At 52.5% G+C, this 19933-nt stretch overlaps 1 protein-coding gene across 3 annotated transcripts in view; it reads right to left on the bottom strand.

Annotated features, from left to right (window-relative positions):
- INPP5A (inositol polyphosphate-5-phosphatase A) overlaps nucleotides 1-19933 on the bottom strand; it is a 262671-nt gene that overhangs the window by 178772 nt on the left and 63966 nt on the right. For all 3 annotated transcript variants that reach the window (XM_078346807.1, XM_008978944.5, XM_035269558.3), the window contains one exon: nucleotides 2133-2174. In XM_078346807.1, coding sequence (XP_078202933.1) covers nucleotides 2133-2174 — 42 coding nt within the window. The remainder of the gene's footprint in view (nucleotides 1-2132; nucleotides 2175-19933) is intronic.

The following is a 19933-nucleotide window of genomic DNA, read 5'->3' as shown; positions in this document are numbered from 1 at the left end:
CTTCCATTCCTGGAGGGGAGAGACGCCGTGAAAGAACGGAGGCTTTGCAGGGACGTGTGTCTCCCTGAGAGGCGCAGGCATCAAGACCCACTCTCGAGGCAAGCCTACCCCCTGTGCTGGACCCACGTGAGTCGGCATGCAGGACAGGGACGGCAAGAGCCCCCCGGGGGTGGTGTGGCAGCTTCCATTCCTGGAACGTCCTGTTTCTCGAAGTGAGCACTGAGCAGACAAGGTCAGCAATTACAACTAAATTCATCATAGCTATTTTTTCCATTTGCAAATATACCACGTTTTCAAAGGGGAGAAAATGTCTCTCATCTGCACATCCAACTGCAGACTCTAGAGATGTCAGGCCCCTGTGGGACAATGGCTTCCTCATCACATGGGTGCTAAGCACACACACACACGGGCACAAAACACGCACACGCACATGTGCACACACATTCCCACACAGACACACACAACACACATGTACACGTGCACAGACACGCAGACACACATGCATACACAGTCACGCACATACACACACGCTGCTCTCCCTGTGGAGGGACTTGGATGCCAGCTACAGAAACACTCGTTCCATGCCGAGGGCCTCACCACGAGGCGGGTAGGGCACAGGCCCTAGGACAGAGGTCCCCAGCTCTCCCGGCTGCCCCAGGTCGGACCACCCACAGGTCCCACACACTCATCCCCACATCCCCACCACTCAGACCTCCAGTCTGGCTTCCTCAACCCCCATCCAACCGACAGCCAGACACACCTGGGAACCAGAATTTCAGTCCTCGGCTCAGCCCTTGCCGTGGGTTCGAGCACGTGAGCAGCTCCCCCGTTCAGGCTGGCCACCCCACCCAACGCTGACCTCCCCGCCAGCCCCTGGAGCTAAGCCCAGCCACTGTCATGCCCATGGCCACATCGCCCTCCTCACCAAGAGCCCAGAGGGCCTCCCTCCATGCGCCCAGTCCTCAGAGAGGCCTCTGGTGCCACCCTACAGGCATGCATGCTCGGCCCCAGGCCCCAGGCAGTCCTGCCAGGAAGACCTGCAAGGGCAGCGCCCCCTGTCTCTTCACAGTGACATCTGCAGCACCGAGCCAGAGCACAGCCCAGCGCCGAGCTCCATAAATACCTGCCCCACATTAGATGGGGGTGGGGGAGAGGGTCTGTGGCTCAACCTGGCAGTGCCAGCCCGAAACCCTCTGACTGGTCACCTCCCCCAGCCAGAGCCCACTCTCTTTGCAGAGTCACCTCAGCCTCCCAAAGCCCTCCGGACCAGTCACCTCCCACAACCTGGCACCCACTCTCTGCACAGAGCCACCCTGCACCCCCCACAAAAACCTCCAGACCATTCACCTCCCACAGCCCAGCACCTACTCTCTGCCCAGAGCCACGTCAGCACCCGTAAAACCCTCCGGACCAGTCACGTTCCACAGCCTGGCACCCACTCTCTGCACAGAGCCACCCCGGCACCCCTAAAACCCTCCAGACCAGTCACCTCCCACAGCCCGGCATCCACTCTCTGTACAGAGTCACCCTGCAAACCCTCCGGACCATCACCTCCCCCGGCCCACTGTCCACTCTCTACACAGAGTCACCCTGCAAACCCTCCAGACCATCACCTCCCCCAGCCCGGCATCCACTCTCTGGACAGTCACCCTGCAAACCCTCCGGACCATCACCTCCCCCGGCCCACTGTCCACTCTCTACACAGAGCCACCCCAGCCCCTCAAGCAGCCTTGCCACCTGTCTGGCCCCCACGCAGCCCTGTACTTCACAGACTGGACCTGCTGAAAAGAGCACCCAGCCTCATTGCCAGTTCTCCATGGCCCCACCAGGGATGCTGACCCAGCCCCAGAGGGAGCCCCAGGTTCTCTGAACCCCACGGGGAGTGGGCAGGGAGCCGGAATGTGGACAGTGAGCCAGAGGAGGATCTGCCAGGTCCACTGGGAGGCAGGCAGTGGACTGACTGTAACACAGAAACGTGGAGCCTGGCACAGGCGGCAGAGCCCAGAGACCCGGCGACAGCCCAGGCCTGAGCTCCTCACAGACAAACCAGACTCCACATAGGAACACCAGAGCAAAAAGGCTCCTCATTGCTCAGTCATGAATGCAAAAGAACATGCTTCAGTGACTCTTACCTGGTAAAACTCCCGAAGCCAGTTCTTCTGCAGGTTTTCTGGCTGCAAATTAACAAGAAAAAGAAAAGTCAGTCAGAGCGATGGCACAGCCCAAACAGAGCCAGGAGAAGCTCCTATGAAGACATGGGGTGGCCTCATAGCAGAAGCCAGGGAGCCCAATCCCCCACGGGGACCCAGCTCCATCCACACAGAAACCCAGTCCCACGGGGGACCCAGCTCCATCCCCACGGGAAACCCAGTCCCACGGGGGACCCAGCTCCATCCCCACGGGAAATCCAGTCCCACGGGGGACCCAGCTCCATCCCCACGGGAAACCCAGTCCCACAGGACCCAGCTCCACATGAGGGGCTCCACCCTGAAGGCTGTCACAGGGACGTGGCGCACAATGTGGTCTGTCCTACCAAAGCCGGGGCAGAATCCCGGGGCCCCCACATGGGTGGCAAGGAGGGGAAAGCCCTGTGTTGCTCCAGCCTCCATGCCTCCCAGGGAAGAGATGGCTCAGCCAGTAACCTGGCTCCAACAAGAAGATGGTGGCGCCTTTTCATGCCTGCCCCCACCTGGGCCAAAGCCCCTTCACGGGGAACTAGAGAAGCCATGCTTTGCGGAGCATGAAACATCACGGTCGCACATGGGCATTTCTGTGTCTGGGGTGGAGAGGAGAGAGGCAGGAAGGGGCTTTTACAGGGTCGCACATATGTGTCTGGGGTGGAGAGGAGAGAGGCAGGAAGGGGCTTTTACAGGGTCGCACATGGGCATTTCTGTGTCTGGGGTGGAGAGGAGAGAGGAAGGAAGGGGCTTTTACAGGGTCGCACATGGGCATTTCTGTGTCTGGGGTGGAGAGGAGAGAGGCAGGAAGGGGCTTTTACAGGGTCGCACATGGGCATTTCTGTGTCTGGGGTGGAGAGGAGAGAGGCAGGAAGGGGCTTTTACAGGGTCGCACATGGGCATTTCTGTGTCTGGGGTGGAGAGGAGAGAGGCAGGAAGGGGCTTTTACAGGGTCGCACATGGGCATTTCTGTGTCTGGGGTGGAGAGGAGAGAGGCAGGAAGGGGCTTTTACAGGGTCGCACATGGGCATTTCTGTGTCTGGGGTGGAGAGGAGAGAGGCAGGAAGGGGCTTTTACAGGGTCGCACATGGGCATTTCTGTGTCGGGTGGAGAGGAGAGAGGCAGGAAGGGGCTTTTACAGGGTCGCACATGGGCATTTCTGTGTCGGGTGGAGAGGAGAGAGGCAGGAAGGGGCTTTTACAGGGTCGCACATGGGCATTTCTGTGTCGGGTGGAGAGGAGAGAGGCAGGAAGGGGCTTTTACAGGGTCAGTCCAATTGTCAGGAGCTTCAGGAAGCACCTTCTACAGCTGTCAACAGAAACCCTACCCCACGCCACATGCATGGGCGTGCACGCCAGGAAACTCCAGCCCCGCCACAGCGACCCAGGACCCAGGACCCAGGAAGCTCCTGGACAGACTCGGAGGAGGCAGGTGCAGGCCTGAAAATGCTGCTGCTTGAGGAGAAGGGACAGCCCAGCTGCTCTCCCGCCCTGACAGCTGCGCTGAGCCCCAGGCCACCTGGCTGCTCCTGAGCGCTGTGCCATGCCGGCAAGGGTAGCACAGCCCTTCAAACCCTAGAGTGGGGAGGTCCCCAGCCGAAGCACCAGGCCAAGCACTCGCCTGTGTGGTTCCAGCCACCCACGCTCAGGAAGCACCCCAGCTCCAGCAACGCCCCCCATGGGGGCAGAGTCAGTGTCTAACAGGGCCCTGTTTCCATCTCTCCAGGAAACTAAGATCTAGAGATGTGAGAGTCCTCAGCACTGAGGAACTGCACACTCCAAAGGGGGTAAGCTAGTGAATGTAATGTGGGTTTTTGCCACAGTCAAAAACAATAAACAAGGCCCTGCCCCAACTCCCATCGGAACTAAAGCCCCTGCCCTGGTCTCAGCCCCGTGGCTGTGGGCACGGCGCCAAGGCATGCAGGCCGCCTATGTAGCTGGGCCCAGACTCCACACCCACGCAAACACAACAGCATCACAAGGTTGGCCACACGCCAGGCACGCTCCTCCCTTCACTGGCTGACAGGTCTAAGAACCCTAAAAAGCAGGAAGACTGAATTTTAGATAAATGAATGAAGAAAAAAACATGACAAAGAAACAACGACCACAGACCACAGGACAGAGCGGAGAACACCTGGCTCCGGTCTCCAAGGACACACAACCCCGACACACACACACACAAAGGGAGAGAACTGCACCCTGCGGCACCGAGGCCCCCCATTCCCTCCACGTCCAGGGTCCTCCTCATGGGACCCACGTAACCACCCCAGCAGAAGGGAAAGCCACCAGCCCACGCCGCCCAGCAGGAGGGGAGGCCATCAGCCCACGCCGCTGTCCCACCACTGAGGACCCTCAGCCCACACGGACAGCCTCCCTCGGCCCCAGCTCCTATCAGCAAGTCCCTGTCGAAGGTCCCAGCCCCACATCCAGCTGCAGCTGCATGACCGACAGCCCTGCCCAGGAGCCACCCTAAACACCAAAGACACAAATGCGACAGCAGACACGGGACACACTGTTCACGTGAGCACCCTGCCCCAGCACCACACGCTCCAGCCCAGTTCACGGGTCACAACCTCATTTAAATCGTGGACATGGCTTCCCCCAACTTTGACTGTGGATCCACTGAGGCTCATAAGCCCAGATGGTCCTAGAATGGTGCTCGAAACACAGATACCCGTTTGCTGACTGCGTATGAGGAGGCCCTCAGAGGCTGTGAAACAATGCGACCAAAAGTCCAGGTCAAAGATGAGGCCACATACCCTCCAAGAAGGAAGAGAAGAAACATGCTGAAAAGACAAGGCCCTCAAGGCCTTCAGTTCTTCTCTTCGGCACACACCCCCCACTAGTCGGGGTCACTGTGATGGCCGCTGTGCCCACGAGGCCCTGCCCAGGGGCCATCTTCTGTCCCGCATGGCACTGCTGCATCTGCCTGGCTGACCCTGGCTTGGAAGCTCCCAGGGCCTCCTGGGCCCCATCCCACCACCCCTCAGCCTCACTTGGCCTCAGTGACACTGTGTCACTGCCCTGACCTCCCCTAGGGGATCCGCACCCTCCCCAGCCCCAGCCCTTCCCTACTCCCTCCTGGGGACCCACGCCCTCCCCCTTCCCTGCCCCTTCCCAGCTCCCTCCTAGGGGAGTCACACCTTCCCCCCCACCTCAGTCCCTTCCTCCCTCCCTCCTAGGGGAATCCACGCCCTCCCCCTTCCCAGCCCCTTCCCAGCTCCCTCCTAGGGGATCCACACACTCCCCATCCCAGCCCCTTCCCAGCTCCCTCCTCAGGGATCTCCCTGCTCTGCCCTCAAGTCTTTCCAGCCTACACTCCAAAGGCAGCCAAGGTGATCCTCAGAAAACACAAACGGATCCACCTCCAGGGCCCTCCTGCTCTCTCACGGTAAAGGCCAAAGGCCTTCCAGGTCTTCGCAGCCAGCAGGCCCTGAGCCCTGCCCTCCCCTCCACCTGCTTTGCTCTGAGTCTCAGATGTGTGGTCCTCGGGCCCCATGACCTCTGCCTCTCTCTGCAGATTCGCAGTGGCCCCCACACCTTCCCTGCTCGCAGGTCTGGTCAAATACCATCTTCTCCAATTTCTCCCGCATGACTGAGCCTCCCCAGCCCAACAGGTGACCTTAACCCCAGCATTTCTCCATTTCGAGCAGTCAGGCGGCATCACGCTCCTTCCCAGTCTTCCCTTCGTCCGGGACTGTCTCCAGGAAAAGGACATTTCCCCCTGCAGCCCCACAGCCCACAGTGTGCAGAAGGACAGCTCCAGGAGCTGATATGACAAGAAAACCTTTTCAAGCACTGTTGCGTTCTGGGTAAAGATGCACAAGAAAGATTAAGAAGCCGTTTCCCCCCAAACCTCACTGAGTAACAAAAGGAAGGAAGAGGAAGAGAAGAATGCTCCTCCAGGGGCAACGGGAAGAGGGTCCCACTTTGTCCCTGCTCCTGGGGGTGCGGCGGTCACGGGAAGGGAGGATGTTTCCAGGACAAGCTTCGGAGAGGGGATCCATCCTCCAGGGGCAACGAAACAGGGTCCCACTCTGTCCCTGCTCCTGGGGGTGCGGTGGTCATGGGAAGGAAGGATGTTTCCAGGACAAGCTTCGGAGAGGGGATCTCTCCTCCAGGGGCAACGAAACAGGGTCCCACTCCATCCCTGCTCCTGGGATACGGCGGGCACGGGAAGGGAGGATGTTTCCAGGACAAGCTTCGGAGAGAGGATCCCTCCTCCAGGGGCAATGAAACAGGGTCCCACTCTGTCCCTGCTCCTGGGGGTGCGGCGGTCACGGGAAGGAAGGATGTTTCCAGGACAAGCTTCGGAGAGGGGATCTCTCCTCCAGGGGCAACGAAACAGGGTCCCACTCCATCCCTGCTCCTGGGATACGGCGGGCACGGGAAGGGAGGATGTTTCCAGGACAAGCTTCGGAGAGGGGATCCCTCCTCCAGGGGCAACGAAACAGGGTCCCACTCCATCCCTGCTCCTGGGATACGGCGGGCACGGGAAGGGAGGATGTTTCCAGGACAAGCTTCGGAGAGGGGATCCTGCCATGCAGGAGTGCAGGACGGGGTAGAAACCAGCGGGAACCTGCGCGTCTGTCCCGACAAAGGGACTCGGAAAGCAAGACTGAAAACGTACCCAGAAACAAATACCAAAATAAAAGAATCCCTGAAAACAACCACGCCTGGAAAGAGAATGGGAATCCCTACTTAAAAACAGGTGGAAAAGATCAGCAGCGAAACCTAAACACTGAAAACCAGAATCCCCAACGTGCCAGGCAGAACTCAGGTGACACAGCAGAGCTGGGGCTCTGGTTTCCGAAGGGAAACACCACGGTGACCACACTGTGTCCACGCAGCACAGAACCAAGGGTAGGTCAGCGAGGCAGGGAAAGGCAGAGCAGACTGTCTGCTACAAGCTAACGAAACCCAAGTATCAGAACCTACTAAGTCAGCAGGTGGGTAAGGAGGCGGCACCTTCCAAGGCAGAGCATGCACAACTCTGCTCTAAAATTAAAACGTATTCTTAAACTCTACACTCCTGACGTTTAAAACGTTTTCTCATCCTTAGAAGAACTGTAGAGATGTGGAAACATTTATCTCAAGTTGAGAAGTCCCTGAGCTTCCCTTCAGGGTCTGTGCCTCCTCACAGTTTGAGCAGGATTGAGTGTAACTGGTGGAGATCAAGATGGCAGCTGCTGTCAGCACGACCCGCCCTCCCCGCGGGAGCTCTGCACACCGGGGTAGTGTTTATCCCGTGTGGACAAGGCTTCTTTCTGGGCAGTGGAGCTGGAGTGATCTGTATTTTTTGAGAATGCATATTCTTAAGGGAAGGGAGAAATAGACCTTATGAAACAACTCCATTTTAGTGGGCAGCACTAAGAAACTGAGACTGATCTTCAACGTGTATACAGCCCCTAACACAGAACACCCACAGGAGAGACCAGGACGCCACACACAGCCAGGCACACAGCCACCCATGTGTACCATTTGTAGCTTTGGAAGGCTAAGACGGCCGGCAGGAGAGGAATCCCCCAAGCATTTCACACTGCTGGGGGAAGAGGCATTCATTGACAAGGAATACTAGCACTAGTTAAATATTTACTTTAAAAATGCTATATTAGATCCTTTCTTTATTCCACAAAGAAATTAAACTCCAGATGGATTCAGGAGATAAACATAAGACTTGAAACCTCAAAGGAATCAGGAGAGAAAAGAAGCAAACAGCTACCCTCCTGGTAAGAACAGAGCCTTTCCAGACCCAAAAGGGAAGAAGGGCCTCAGCGAAGGTGCTGCCTATAGACAGTAACACTCATAATCTGAGCCGCCCCGGCAAGCACGCCCAGTACATCTGTGGATGACAGAAAGCGTTCCCTCTACGATCAGGAATGAGACAGGACACCCGCGCTCCTCACTGCCATGAAACACTGCACAGTGAGACCCAGCCAGGGCGAGGAGGTGAGAAAAAGAGAGAAAAGGCACCGAACGGGAAAGGAAGAAGTAAAATTATCCCAGTTCACAGACCACATGCTCTTATGGGTACAAAACCCTAGACATTCCACCAAAAAACTGTTAGAAATAAAGCCAGGCACAGTGGCTCATGGCTGTAATCCTGGCATTCTGGGAGGCCGAGGTAGGCGAATCACCTGAGGTTAGGAGTTCAAGACCAGCCTGGTCAACATGGCAAAACCCCGTCTCTACTAAAAATACAAAAAAATTAGGCAGGTGTAGTGGTACGTGCCTGTAGTCCCAACTACTCAGGAGGCTAAGGCAGGAGAATCGCCTGAATCCAGGAGGCCAAGGTTGCAGTGAGCCAAGATCATGGCACTGCACTCCAGCCTGGGTGACAGAGCAAGACTCCATCTCAAATATTCAGCAATTCAGCAATGTGACAGCATATAAGATCAACACACAAACGTGTTGTTTCTATAGGCTAACGATGAACAAGCTGAAAACATTTTTTAAAATCCCATTTACAATATCATCAAAAAATAAAATACTCAGAATAAACTTAGCCAAGCAGGAAAAGTCACGAACACTGAAAACCACAAAACGTTGAAGAAACATTAAGCAGGATGTCCATTCCGTGTTCGCAAACTGGAAGAATTAATATTAAGATGCTGAGACTACCCAGAGAGATCTGCAGATTCAACTGACATCAGAATCCCCACGGCTGTTTCTGCAGAAATAGACGAGCTGGCGCTAAAATTCATATGAATCTCAAAGGGCCCCAAAGCCGAACACAGTCCTGAGAAAGAACACACTGGACACCTCACACTTCTTTACGTGGAACTTGAGCTGCCCAAGACCAGGGGAACCCACCTCTTGCCTCAGCCTGACCTGGATGTGGACCTGGAGTCAAAGGAGATCACTGTGGAGCTTTAAAATTTGGCTGCCCAGCTGGATTTTGGACTTGCCTGGGCCCCGTAGTCCTTTGTTTTGGCCAATGTTTCCCATTTGGAATGGCTGTATTTACCCAATACCTGTACCCCATTGTATCTAGGAAGTAACTAGCTTTGCTTTCGATCCTGCAGGCACACAGGTGGAAGGGACTTGCCTTGTCTCAGATGAGACTTTGGACTGTGGACTTCTGGGTTAATGCTGTAATGAGCTGAGACTTTGGGCGGCTGGTGGGAAGGCATGATTGGTTTTGAAATGTGAGGACGTGAGGTCTGGAGGGCTAGGGGTGGAATGATATGGTTCGGCTGTGTCCCCACCCAAATCTCAACTTGAATTGTATCTCCCAGAATTCCCACGTGTTGTGGGAGGAACCAAGGGTAGGTTCCTCCCACTGAATATGGGGGCTGGTCTTGCCTGCACTAGTCTCATGATAGTGAATAAGCCTCGGGAGACCTGACGGGTTTATCAGAGGTTTCTGCTGTTGCTTGTCTCTCATCTTCTCTTGCCACTGCCATGGAAGAAGTGCCTTTTGCCTCCTATCATGATTCTGAGGCCTCCCCAGTCATGTAGAACTGTGAATCCAATTAAACCTTTTTCTTCCCAGTCTCGGGTATATCTTTATCATCAGCATGAGAACGGACTAAGACAATTCCCAAAAGAATGAAATCAAGAACTGAAACAGATATTTGTATACCCACAGCCAGCCAAAAGGTAGAAGAAACCCAAGTGTCCATCCACGGATAAATGGATAAAACGTGGTCCATCCACACAATTCAGCCTAAAAAGGAAGGGTATTCTGGCTATGCAACAACCTTGAGAACATGATGCTGAGGAAGGAAAATAAGCCAAACACAGAAAGACAAAAACTGTATGATCTCACTCACAGGAGGTGTCTGGAGTCGTCAGATGCCTGGAGACAGGATGGAGAATGTTGGTGACAAAGGAGCTGGGGGCAGATGGGGACAAGGACAGAGGAGCAGTTTCACAAGATAAAAAGAGACCTGGAGATGGACAGCAGTGATGGTTATGCCACGTTATGGAAGCATTTATTACCACTGAATTGCACCCTTAAATGTTGTTGAGATGGAAAATTTCATACCTGTTTTACCACATTAAAAAGGCAGGGGTGATGATCTCCATAGCCACAGCTCCACACAAGCAGCTGAGCCATACGCTGCGACTCTAACATCTGAGAGCTGCACTTCACTCACCTCACACAAATGAAAAACAGGGAGTCCTGAGCCTAGCAGTGGTAAACATGCATCCCACAGGTCACCCACGTGAAACCGAAACAGAAACTGAAATGGAAATGAAAATCGACAGTAAATCTCAGACCTGCCCAAAAGGCCCAGGGTCACTATTGTAAGGGTTACTGTCTTGTGAGGTTTATTGCAGAGTTTAAAATGAGGAAACTGAGGCCTGCATGAGAACAATTAGACGCCAATTTACTCCCGGGCGAGGTTCTGTGGTCCCGGGGAAAGAGGCCAGAGAAGTCACACCTGACTTCTCTCAGGTGTAGGGTTTTATAGGGAGGGAAGGCGTTTGATTGGCTGTGGAGAAACGGGACGTGAACGGCATAAGCTGTTATTGGTAGGTAGGCGGGATTTCCGGTGAGCAGGCTGGGTGCTGGGTGCAGAGCTTAGTGCTGAGTGCAGAGGGGATTTCCAAGGCGGAACTAGATGATGGGCGTATTCTGGTGATGTAATTTTCAGGTGGGGAGAGGGATGGGCGTGTCTGAGCTCCTGGCGAGGCAACCGGCCTTACAACTATGTGTACCACAGACCCACAACACACACTGACACCCAGAGTTGCTGTGTGCACCACAGCCACACAGCATGAACCACACACCCAGAGTCATTACATAGACCACAGCCCCACAATACACACTGAAGGACAAAATGCTGGAAACAGAGTAATGAGCAGACAAAAGCAACACATATAGACATTAACACAATTTTTTAAAATGCTCTGCATATAAAAATATCCCCATCTAACATGTAACACTATTTTTCAACTTTCCTAACGCATTCCTGAAAATGTGTAAGGAATTATATCATTTCTTAAAATTCACAACTGAAATTAAAATATCATATCCTCATATTTGCCTCAAATTTTATCCCACTGAATGTAAGCACTTTCACAACACACTACAACATCATCAATGAAGAAAATCTGGGCATAGCAAGTTCCCACCACTGCAGGAATGGGAGACACCTGAGTCCTTGCGGACGAGTGCAGAGACCACATCCAGACACCCCAACACATCTCCTGAGCCTTCCTGAGAGAAGAGGGAGAGGAGAGCAGCAGAAACACCTAAGGACAGAAAAGGTTCTGTCACTTATGGGTTCAAATTGCTAGAAAAAAAACCCTGGGCTGACAAAACAGAAGCAAGTACACGTGTACACATGCATATGTACAGGGGCCCACAAACACATGCATAAACACACTCACAAACACATGAGTATACACACATGTAGAGGGGCCCACACACATGCATGAGCACACTCACAAACACGTGTACATGCACACACAGAGGAGCTCACACACATGCATGCACACACTCATACATGTAGAAGAGCCCACACAGGCACTCACACACATACACAAACACATGCACACACATACAGGAGCCCACAAAAGCACATGCATGCACACACAAACAGGCAAACGTAAGCATACACACATAAACACGTACACACGTACAGGAGCCCACACACACATTCATACACACAAACACATGCACACACATGCATACATGTACACACACATACTGAAACCCATACACACACATGCATGCACACTCACAGAAACCCAGGTACACACATGCATATACACACATGTACACCCGTAAAGGAGCCCACACACATAAGCATGCATGCTCAGACACAAACACATGCACACACATACAGGAGCCTGCATGCACATATGGATGTGCACACACACCAACATGCACACGTACACACACATGCACACAAAAACACATATACACATGCACACACATACAGGAGCATGCACACACAAACATACACATGTGTACACATGCACACATATACACACGTGCAGGAGCCCCCACACACATGTGCACACAAACACATGCACACACATGCATACACACATGTCTATGCATGAACACATGCACACATACTCACACAAGTACAGGAGCCCGTTCACATTCATGCACACTCACACACATACACACGTGTACAGGACCTGCACACACATGCAATCACACACACATGCGCACACACATACAGGACCCCGCAGACAAACACAAGCACACACACGTATAGGAACCCGCACACCAACAGGCATGCACACTCACACATGCAGACACGTACATAAGCCAGCACACACCTGCACATTCAGGAGCCCAAATACAAATGTACACACATGCACACTCACAAGCACACAAACATGCACACACCTGCACACGGGTGCCCTCTTCTGCCGAGATCAAAGACAAAAATGAAAATTTTAATGTACATATTCCAGAAGCTTTCATAAAATTAGACCCTGCCTACCACGACGCCCTTTAATTGAGGACCATTCATCCTGCCCAAACTGGTCTTTGCTGGGCCAGCCGCTACGTTGCCATGCCACATCCATGTGGCTGTCCCATTGAGTGATGGGCACAAACCAGACTGACTGGACTCTTTCCCAGGAGCAGCTCTGGCCAGGGCTCTTTGGAGGCACAGCCCATGTTTGGTTAATGCAGTTATTTTTAAAACAACTGAAGGAAGAATAAAAGATAAACACACAAGCTAGGTCTTAAAGAAATGCTCAGATTCCAACCCACAGGCCAACCAGCTCTTCTCAACAGTTTTCTCAGCAGAAAAAGAAGCACACACCTAATTTTTCTGTTAAGCAACTAAATATTCTCTTGGTCTCAAGAAGATATAAAAACTATCAAAATATGGAAAATGTTAAAAAAAAAACAACGCATTCCTTTCAAATGTGGAACTCTATTTCTGGGAGTCAAACCTAAAAGAAAGTGAGTCAAAGGAGCAAAACTGCTCCGTAAATAAAGAAGTTTACAACAGCACCATTTATAAGAGAGTCACAATCAGAATACTGCGGAAGAACAGCACAGAAGGCTCCTCAATAAGCAAAGTGACACAGCACAGCTGCGGAGGGACAGAGAGCGGACATCGAAACAAATGCACGGGACGAGAAAACATGATGTGGGGAGACAGGGTGCCAGCAACACACACCACAGTGTAGGCAAGGACGGCAGTGACTACACACTCAGTGACACACACCACAGTGTAGGCGAGGACGGCAGTGACTACACACTCAGTGACACACACCCCAGTGTAGGCGAGGACGGCAGTGACTACAAACTCAGTGACACACACCCCAGTGTAGGCGAGGACGGCAGTGACTACACACTCAGTGACACACACCACAGTTTAGGTGAGGACGGCAGTGACTACACACTCAGTGACACACACCACAGTGTAGGCGAGGACGGCAGTGACTACACACTCAGTGACACACACCCCAGTGTAGGCGAGGACGGCAGTGACTACACACTCAGTGACACACACCACAGTGCAGGTGAGGACGGCAGTGACTACACACTCAGTGACACACACCACAGTGTAGGCGAGGACGGCAGTGACTACACACTCAGTGACACACACCACAGTGTAGGTGAGGACGGCAGTGACTACATACTCAGTGACACACACCACAGTGCAGGTGAGGACGGCAGTGACTACACACTCAGTGACACACACCACAGTGTAGGCGAGGACGGCAGTGACTACACACTCAGCGACACACACCACAGTGTAGGTGAGGACGGCAGTGACTACACACTCAGTGACACATTCCACAATGCAGATGACGGCAGTGACTACACACTCAGAGACACACACCAGTTTAGGTGAGGATGGCAGTGACTACAAACTCAGAGACACACTCCACAGTGTAGGTGAGGACGGCAGTGATTACACACTCAGCGACACACACCACAGTGCAGGTGAGGACAGCAGTGACTACACACTCAGAGACACACTCCACAGTGTAGGTGAGAACGGCAGTGATTACACACTCAGCGACACACACCACAGTGCAGGTGAGGACGGCAGTGACTACACACTCAGAGACACACACCAGTTTAGGTGAGGACGGCAGTGACTACACACTCACCAACACACACCACAGTGTAGGTGAGGACGGCAGTGACTACACACTCAGTGACACACACCACAGTGCAGGTGAGGACGGCAGTGATTACACACTCACCCACACACTGCACAATGAAGGTGAGGACAGTAGTGAGCTGCACACCGACACACACCACAACATAGGCGAAGATGGCACAAACACTCCAATGTAGAGATGATTCACTGTTATCACACAGAGTGAGCAGGCAGACTGTGCTACACACATGAGGATTCACTGTCATCACACAGAGTGAGCAGGCGGACTACTCTACACACATGAGGATTCACTGTCATCACACAGAGTGAGCAGGCGGACTACTCTACACACATGAGGATTCACTGTCATCACACAGAGTGAGCAGGCGGACTACTCTACACACATGAAGATTCACTGTCATCACACAGAGTGAGCAGGCGGACTGTGCTACACACATGAGGATTCACTGTCATCACACAGAGTGAGCAGGCGGACTACTCTACACACATGACGATTCACTGTCATCACACAGAGTGAGCAGGCGGACTACTCTACACACATGAGGATTCACTGTCATCACACAGAGTGAGCAGGCGGACTACTCTACACACATGAGGATTCACTGTCATCACACAGAGTGAGCAGGCGGACTACTCTACACACATGAAGATTCACTGTCATCACACAGAGTGAGCAGGCGGACTGTGCTACACACATGAGGATTCACTGTCATCACACAGAGTGAGCAGGCGGACTACTCTACACACATGAGGAATCACTGTCATCACACAGAGTGAGCAGGTGGACTGTTCTACACACATGAGGATTCACTGTCATCACACAGAGTGAGCAGGCGGACTACTCTACACATATGAGGATTCACTGTCATCACACAGAGTGAGCAGGCGGACTACACACATGAGGATTCACTGTCATCACACAGAGTGAGCAGGCGGACTACTCTACACACATGAGGATTCACTGTCATCACACAGAGTGAGCAGGCGGACTACTCTACACACGAGGATTCACTGTCATCACACAGAGTGAGCAGGCGGACTACTCTACACACATGAGGATTCACTGTCATCACACAGAGTGAGCAGGCGGACTACTCTACACACATGAGGATTCACTGTCATCACACAGAGTGAGCAGGCGGACTGTGCTACACACATGAGGAATCACTGTCATCAAACAGAGTGAGCAGGCGGACTACTCTACACACATGAGGAATCACTGTCATCACACAGAGTGAGCAGGCGGACTACTCTACACACATGAGGATTCACTGTCATCACACAGAGTGAGCAGGCGGACTGTGCTACACACATGAGGATTCACTGTCATCACACAGAGTGAGCAGGCGGACTACTCTACACACATGACGATTCACTGTCATCACACAGAGTGAGCAGGCGGACTACTCTACACACATGAGGATTCACTGTCATCACACAGAGTGAGCAGGCGGACTACACACAAGAGGATTCACTGTCATCACACAGAGTGAGCAGGCAGACTACTCTACACACATGAGGATTCACTGTCATCACACAGAGTGAGCAGGCGGACTACTCTACACACATGAGGATTCACTGTCATCACACAGAGTGAGCAGGCGGACTGTGCTACACACATGAGGATTCACTGTCATCACACAGAGTGAGCAGGCGGACTACTCTACACACATGAGGATTCACTGTCATCACACAGAGTGAGCAGGCGGACTACTCTACACACATGAGGATTCACTGTCATCACACAGAGTGAGCAGGTGGACTGTGCTACACACATGAGGATTCACTGTCATCACACAGAGTGAGCAGGCGGACTGTGCTACGCACATGAGGATTCACTGTCATCACACAGAGTGAGCAGGCGGACTACTCTACACACATGAGGATTCACTGTCATCACACAGAGTGAGCAGGCGGACTGTGCTACACACATGAGGATTCACTGTCATCACACAGAGTGAGCAGGCGGACTACTCTACACACATGAGGATTCACTGTCATCACACAGAGTGAGCAGGCGGACTACTCTACACACATGACGATTCACTGTCATCACACAGAGTGAGCAGGCGGACTACTCTACACACATGACGATTCACTGTCATCACACAGAGTGAGCAGGCGGACTACTCTACACACATGAGGATTCACTGTCATCACACAGAGTGAGCAGGCGGACTACTCTACACACATGAGGATTCACTGTCATCACACAGAGTGAGCAGGCGGACTACTCTACACACGAGGATTCACTGTCATCACACAGAGTGAGCAGGCGGACTACTCTACACACATGACGATTCACTGTCATCACACAGAGTGAGCAGGCGGACTACTCTACACACATGAGGATTCACTGTCATCACACAGAGTGAGCAGGCGGACTCTTCTACACACATGAGGATTCACTGTCATCACACAGAGTGAGCAGGCGGACTACTCTACACACATGAGGAATCACTGTCATCACACAGAGTGAGCAGGCGGACTACTCTACACACATGAGGATTCACTGTCATCACACAGAGTGAGCAGGCGGACTGTGCTACACACATGAGGATTCACTGTCATCACACAGAGTGAGCAGGCGGACTACTCTACACACATGAGGATTCACTGTCATCACACAGAGTGAGCAGGCGGACTACTCTACACACATGAGGATTCACTGTCATCACACAGAGTGAGCAGGCGGACTACTCTACACACATGAGGATTCACTGTCATCACACAGAGTGAGCAGGCGGACTACACACATGAGGATTCACTGTCATCACACAGAGTGAGCAGGTGGACTACTCTACACACATGAGGATTCACTGTCATCACACAGAGTGAGCAGGCGGACTACTCTACACACATGAGGATTCACTGTCATCACACAGAGTGAGCAGGCGGACTACTCTACACACATGAGGAATCACTGTCATCACACAGAGTGAGCAGGCGGACTACTCTACACACATGAGCATTCACTGTCATCACACAGAGTGAGCAGGCGGACTGTGCTACACACATGAGGATTCACTGTCATCACACAGAGTGAGCAGGCGGACTACTCTACACACATGAGGATTCACTGTCATCACACAGAGTGAGCAGGCGGACTACTCTACACACATGAGGATTCACTGTCATCACACAGAGTGAGCAGGCGGACTACACACATGAGGATTCACTGTCATCACACAGAGTGAGCAGGTGGACTACTCTACACACATGAGGATTCACTGTCATCACACAGAGTGAGCAGGCGGACTACTCTACACACATGAAGATTCACTGTCATCACACAGAGTGAGCAGGCGGACTACTCTACACACATGAGGAATCACTGTCATCACACAGAGTGAGCAGGTGGACTACTCTACACACATGAGGATTCACTGTCATCACACAGAGTGAGCAGGCGGACTACTCTACACACATGAGCATTCACTGTCATCACACAGAGTGAGCAGGCGGACTACTCTACACACATGAGGAATCACTGTCATCACACAGAGTGAGCAGGCGGACTACTCTACACACATGAGGATTCACTGTCATCACACAGAGTGAGCAGGCGGACTACTCTACACACATGAGGAATCACTGTCATCACACAGAGTGAGCAGGCGGACTACTCTACACACATGAGGATTCACTGTCATCACACAGAGTGAGCAGGCGGACTGTTCTACACACATGAGGATTCACTGTCATCACACAGAGTGAGCAGGCGGACTACTCTACACACATGAGGAATCACTGTCATCACACAGAGTGAGCAGGCGGACTACTCTACACACATGAGGATTCACTGTCATCACACAGAGTGAGCAGGCGGACTACTCTACACACATGAGGATTCACTGTCATCACACAGAGTGAGCAGGTGGACTGTGCTACACACATGAGGATTCACTGTCATCACACAGAGTGAGCAGGCGGACTGTGCTACGCACATGAGGATTCACTGTCATCACACAGAGTGAGCAGGCGGACTACTCTACACACATGAGGATTCACTGTCATCACACAGAGTGAGCAGGCGGACTGTGCTACACACATGAGGATTCACTGTCATCACACAGAGTGAGCAGGCGGACTACTCTACACACATGAGGATTCACTGTCATCACACAGAGTGAGCAGGCGGACTACTCTACACACATGACGATTCACTGTCATCACACAGAGTGAGCAGGCGGACTACTCTACACACATGACGATTCACTGTCATCACACAGAGTGAGCAGGCGGACTACTCTACACACATGAGGATTCACTGTCATCACACAGAGTGAGCAGGCGGACTACTCTACACACATGAGGATTCACTGTCATCACACAGAGTGAGCAGGCGGACTACTCTACACACGAGGATTCACTGTCATCACACAGAGTGAGCAGGCGGACTACTCTACACACATGAGGATTCACTGTCATCACACAGAGTGAGCAGGCGGACTACTCTACACACATGAGGATTCACTGTCATCACACAGAGTGAGCAGGCGGACTCTTCTACACACATGAGGATTCACTGTCATCACACAGAGTGAGCAGGCGGACTACTCTACACACATGAGGAATCACTGTCATCACACAGAGTGAGCAGGCGGACTACTCTACACACATGAGGATTCACTGTCATCACACAGAGTGAGCAGGCGGACTGTGCTACACACATGAGGATTCACTGTCATCACACAGAGTGAGCAGGCGGACTACTCTACACACATGAGGATTCACTGTCATCACACAGAGTGAGCAGGCGGACTACTCTACACACATGAGGATTCACTGTCATCACACAGAGTGAGCAGGCGGACTACACACATGAGGATTCACTGTCATCACACAGAGTGAGCAGGTGGACTACTCTACACACATGAGGATTCACTGTCATCACACAGAGTGAGCAGGCGGACTACTCTACACACATGAGGATTCACTGTCATCACACAGAGTGAGCAGGCGGACTACTCTACACACATGAGGAATCACTGTCATCACACAGAGTGAGCAGGCGGACTACTCTACACACATGAGCATTCACTGTCATCACACAGAGTGAGCAGGCGGACTGTGCTACACACATGAGGATTCACTGTCATCACACAGAGTGAGCAGGCGGACTACTCTACACACATGAGGATTCACTGTCATCACACAGAGTGAGCAGGCGGACTACTCTACACACATGAGGATTCACTGTCATCACACAGAGTGAGCAGGCGGACTACACACATGAGGATTCACTGTCATCACACAGAGTGAGCAGGTGGACTACTCTACACACATGAGGATTCACTGTCATCACACAGAGTGAGCAGGCGGACTACTCTACACACATGAAGATTCACTGTCATCACACAGAGTGAGCAGGCGGACTACTCTACACACATGAGGAATCACTGTCATCACACAGAGTGAGCAGGTGGACTACTCTACACACATGAGGATTCACTGTCATCACACAGAGTGAGCAGGCGGACTACTCTACACACATGAGCATTCACTGTCATCACACAGAGTGAGCAGGCGGACTACTCTACACACATGAGGAATCACTGTCATCACACAGAGTGAGCAGGCGGACTACTCTACACACATGAGGAATCACTGTCATCACACAGAGTGAGCAGGCGGACTACTCTACACACATGAGGAATCACTGTCATCACACAGAGTGAGCAGGCGGACTACTCTA

This window comes from Callithrix jacchus, chromosome 12 (genome assembly GCF_049354715.1).
Source record: "Callithrix jacchus isolate 240 chromosome 12, calJac240_pri, whole genome shotgun sequence".
NCBI lineage: Eukaryota > Metazoa > Chordata > Mammalia > Primates > Cebidae > Callithrix > Callithrix jacchus.
This window is presented reverse-complemented; position numbering and strand designations above follow the sequence as displayed.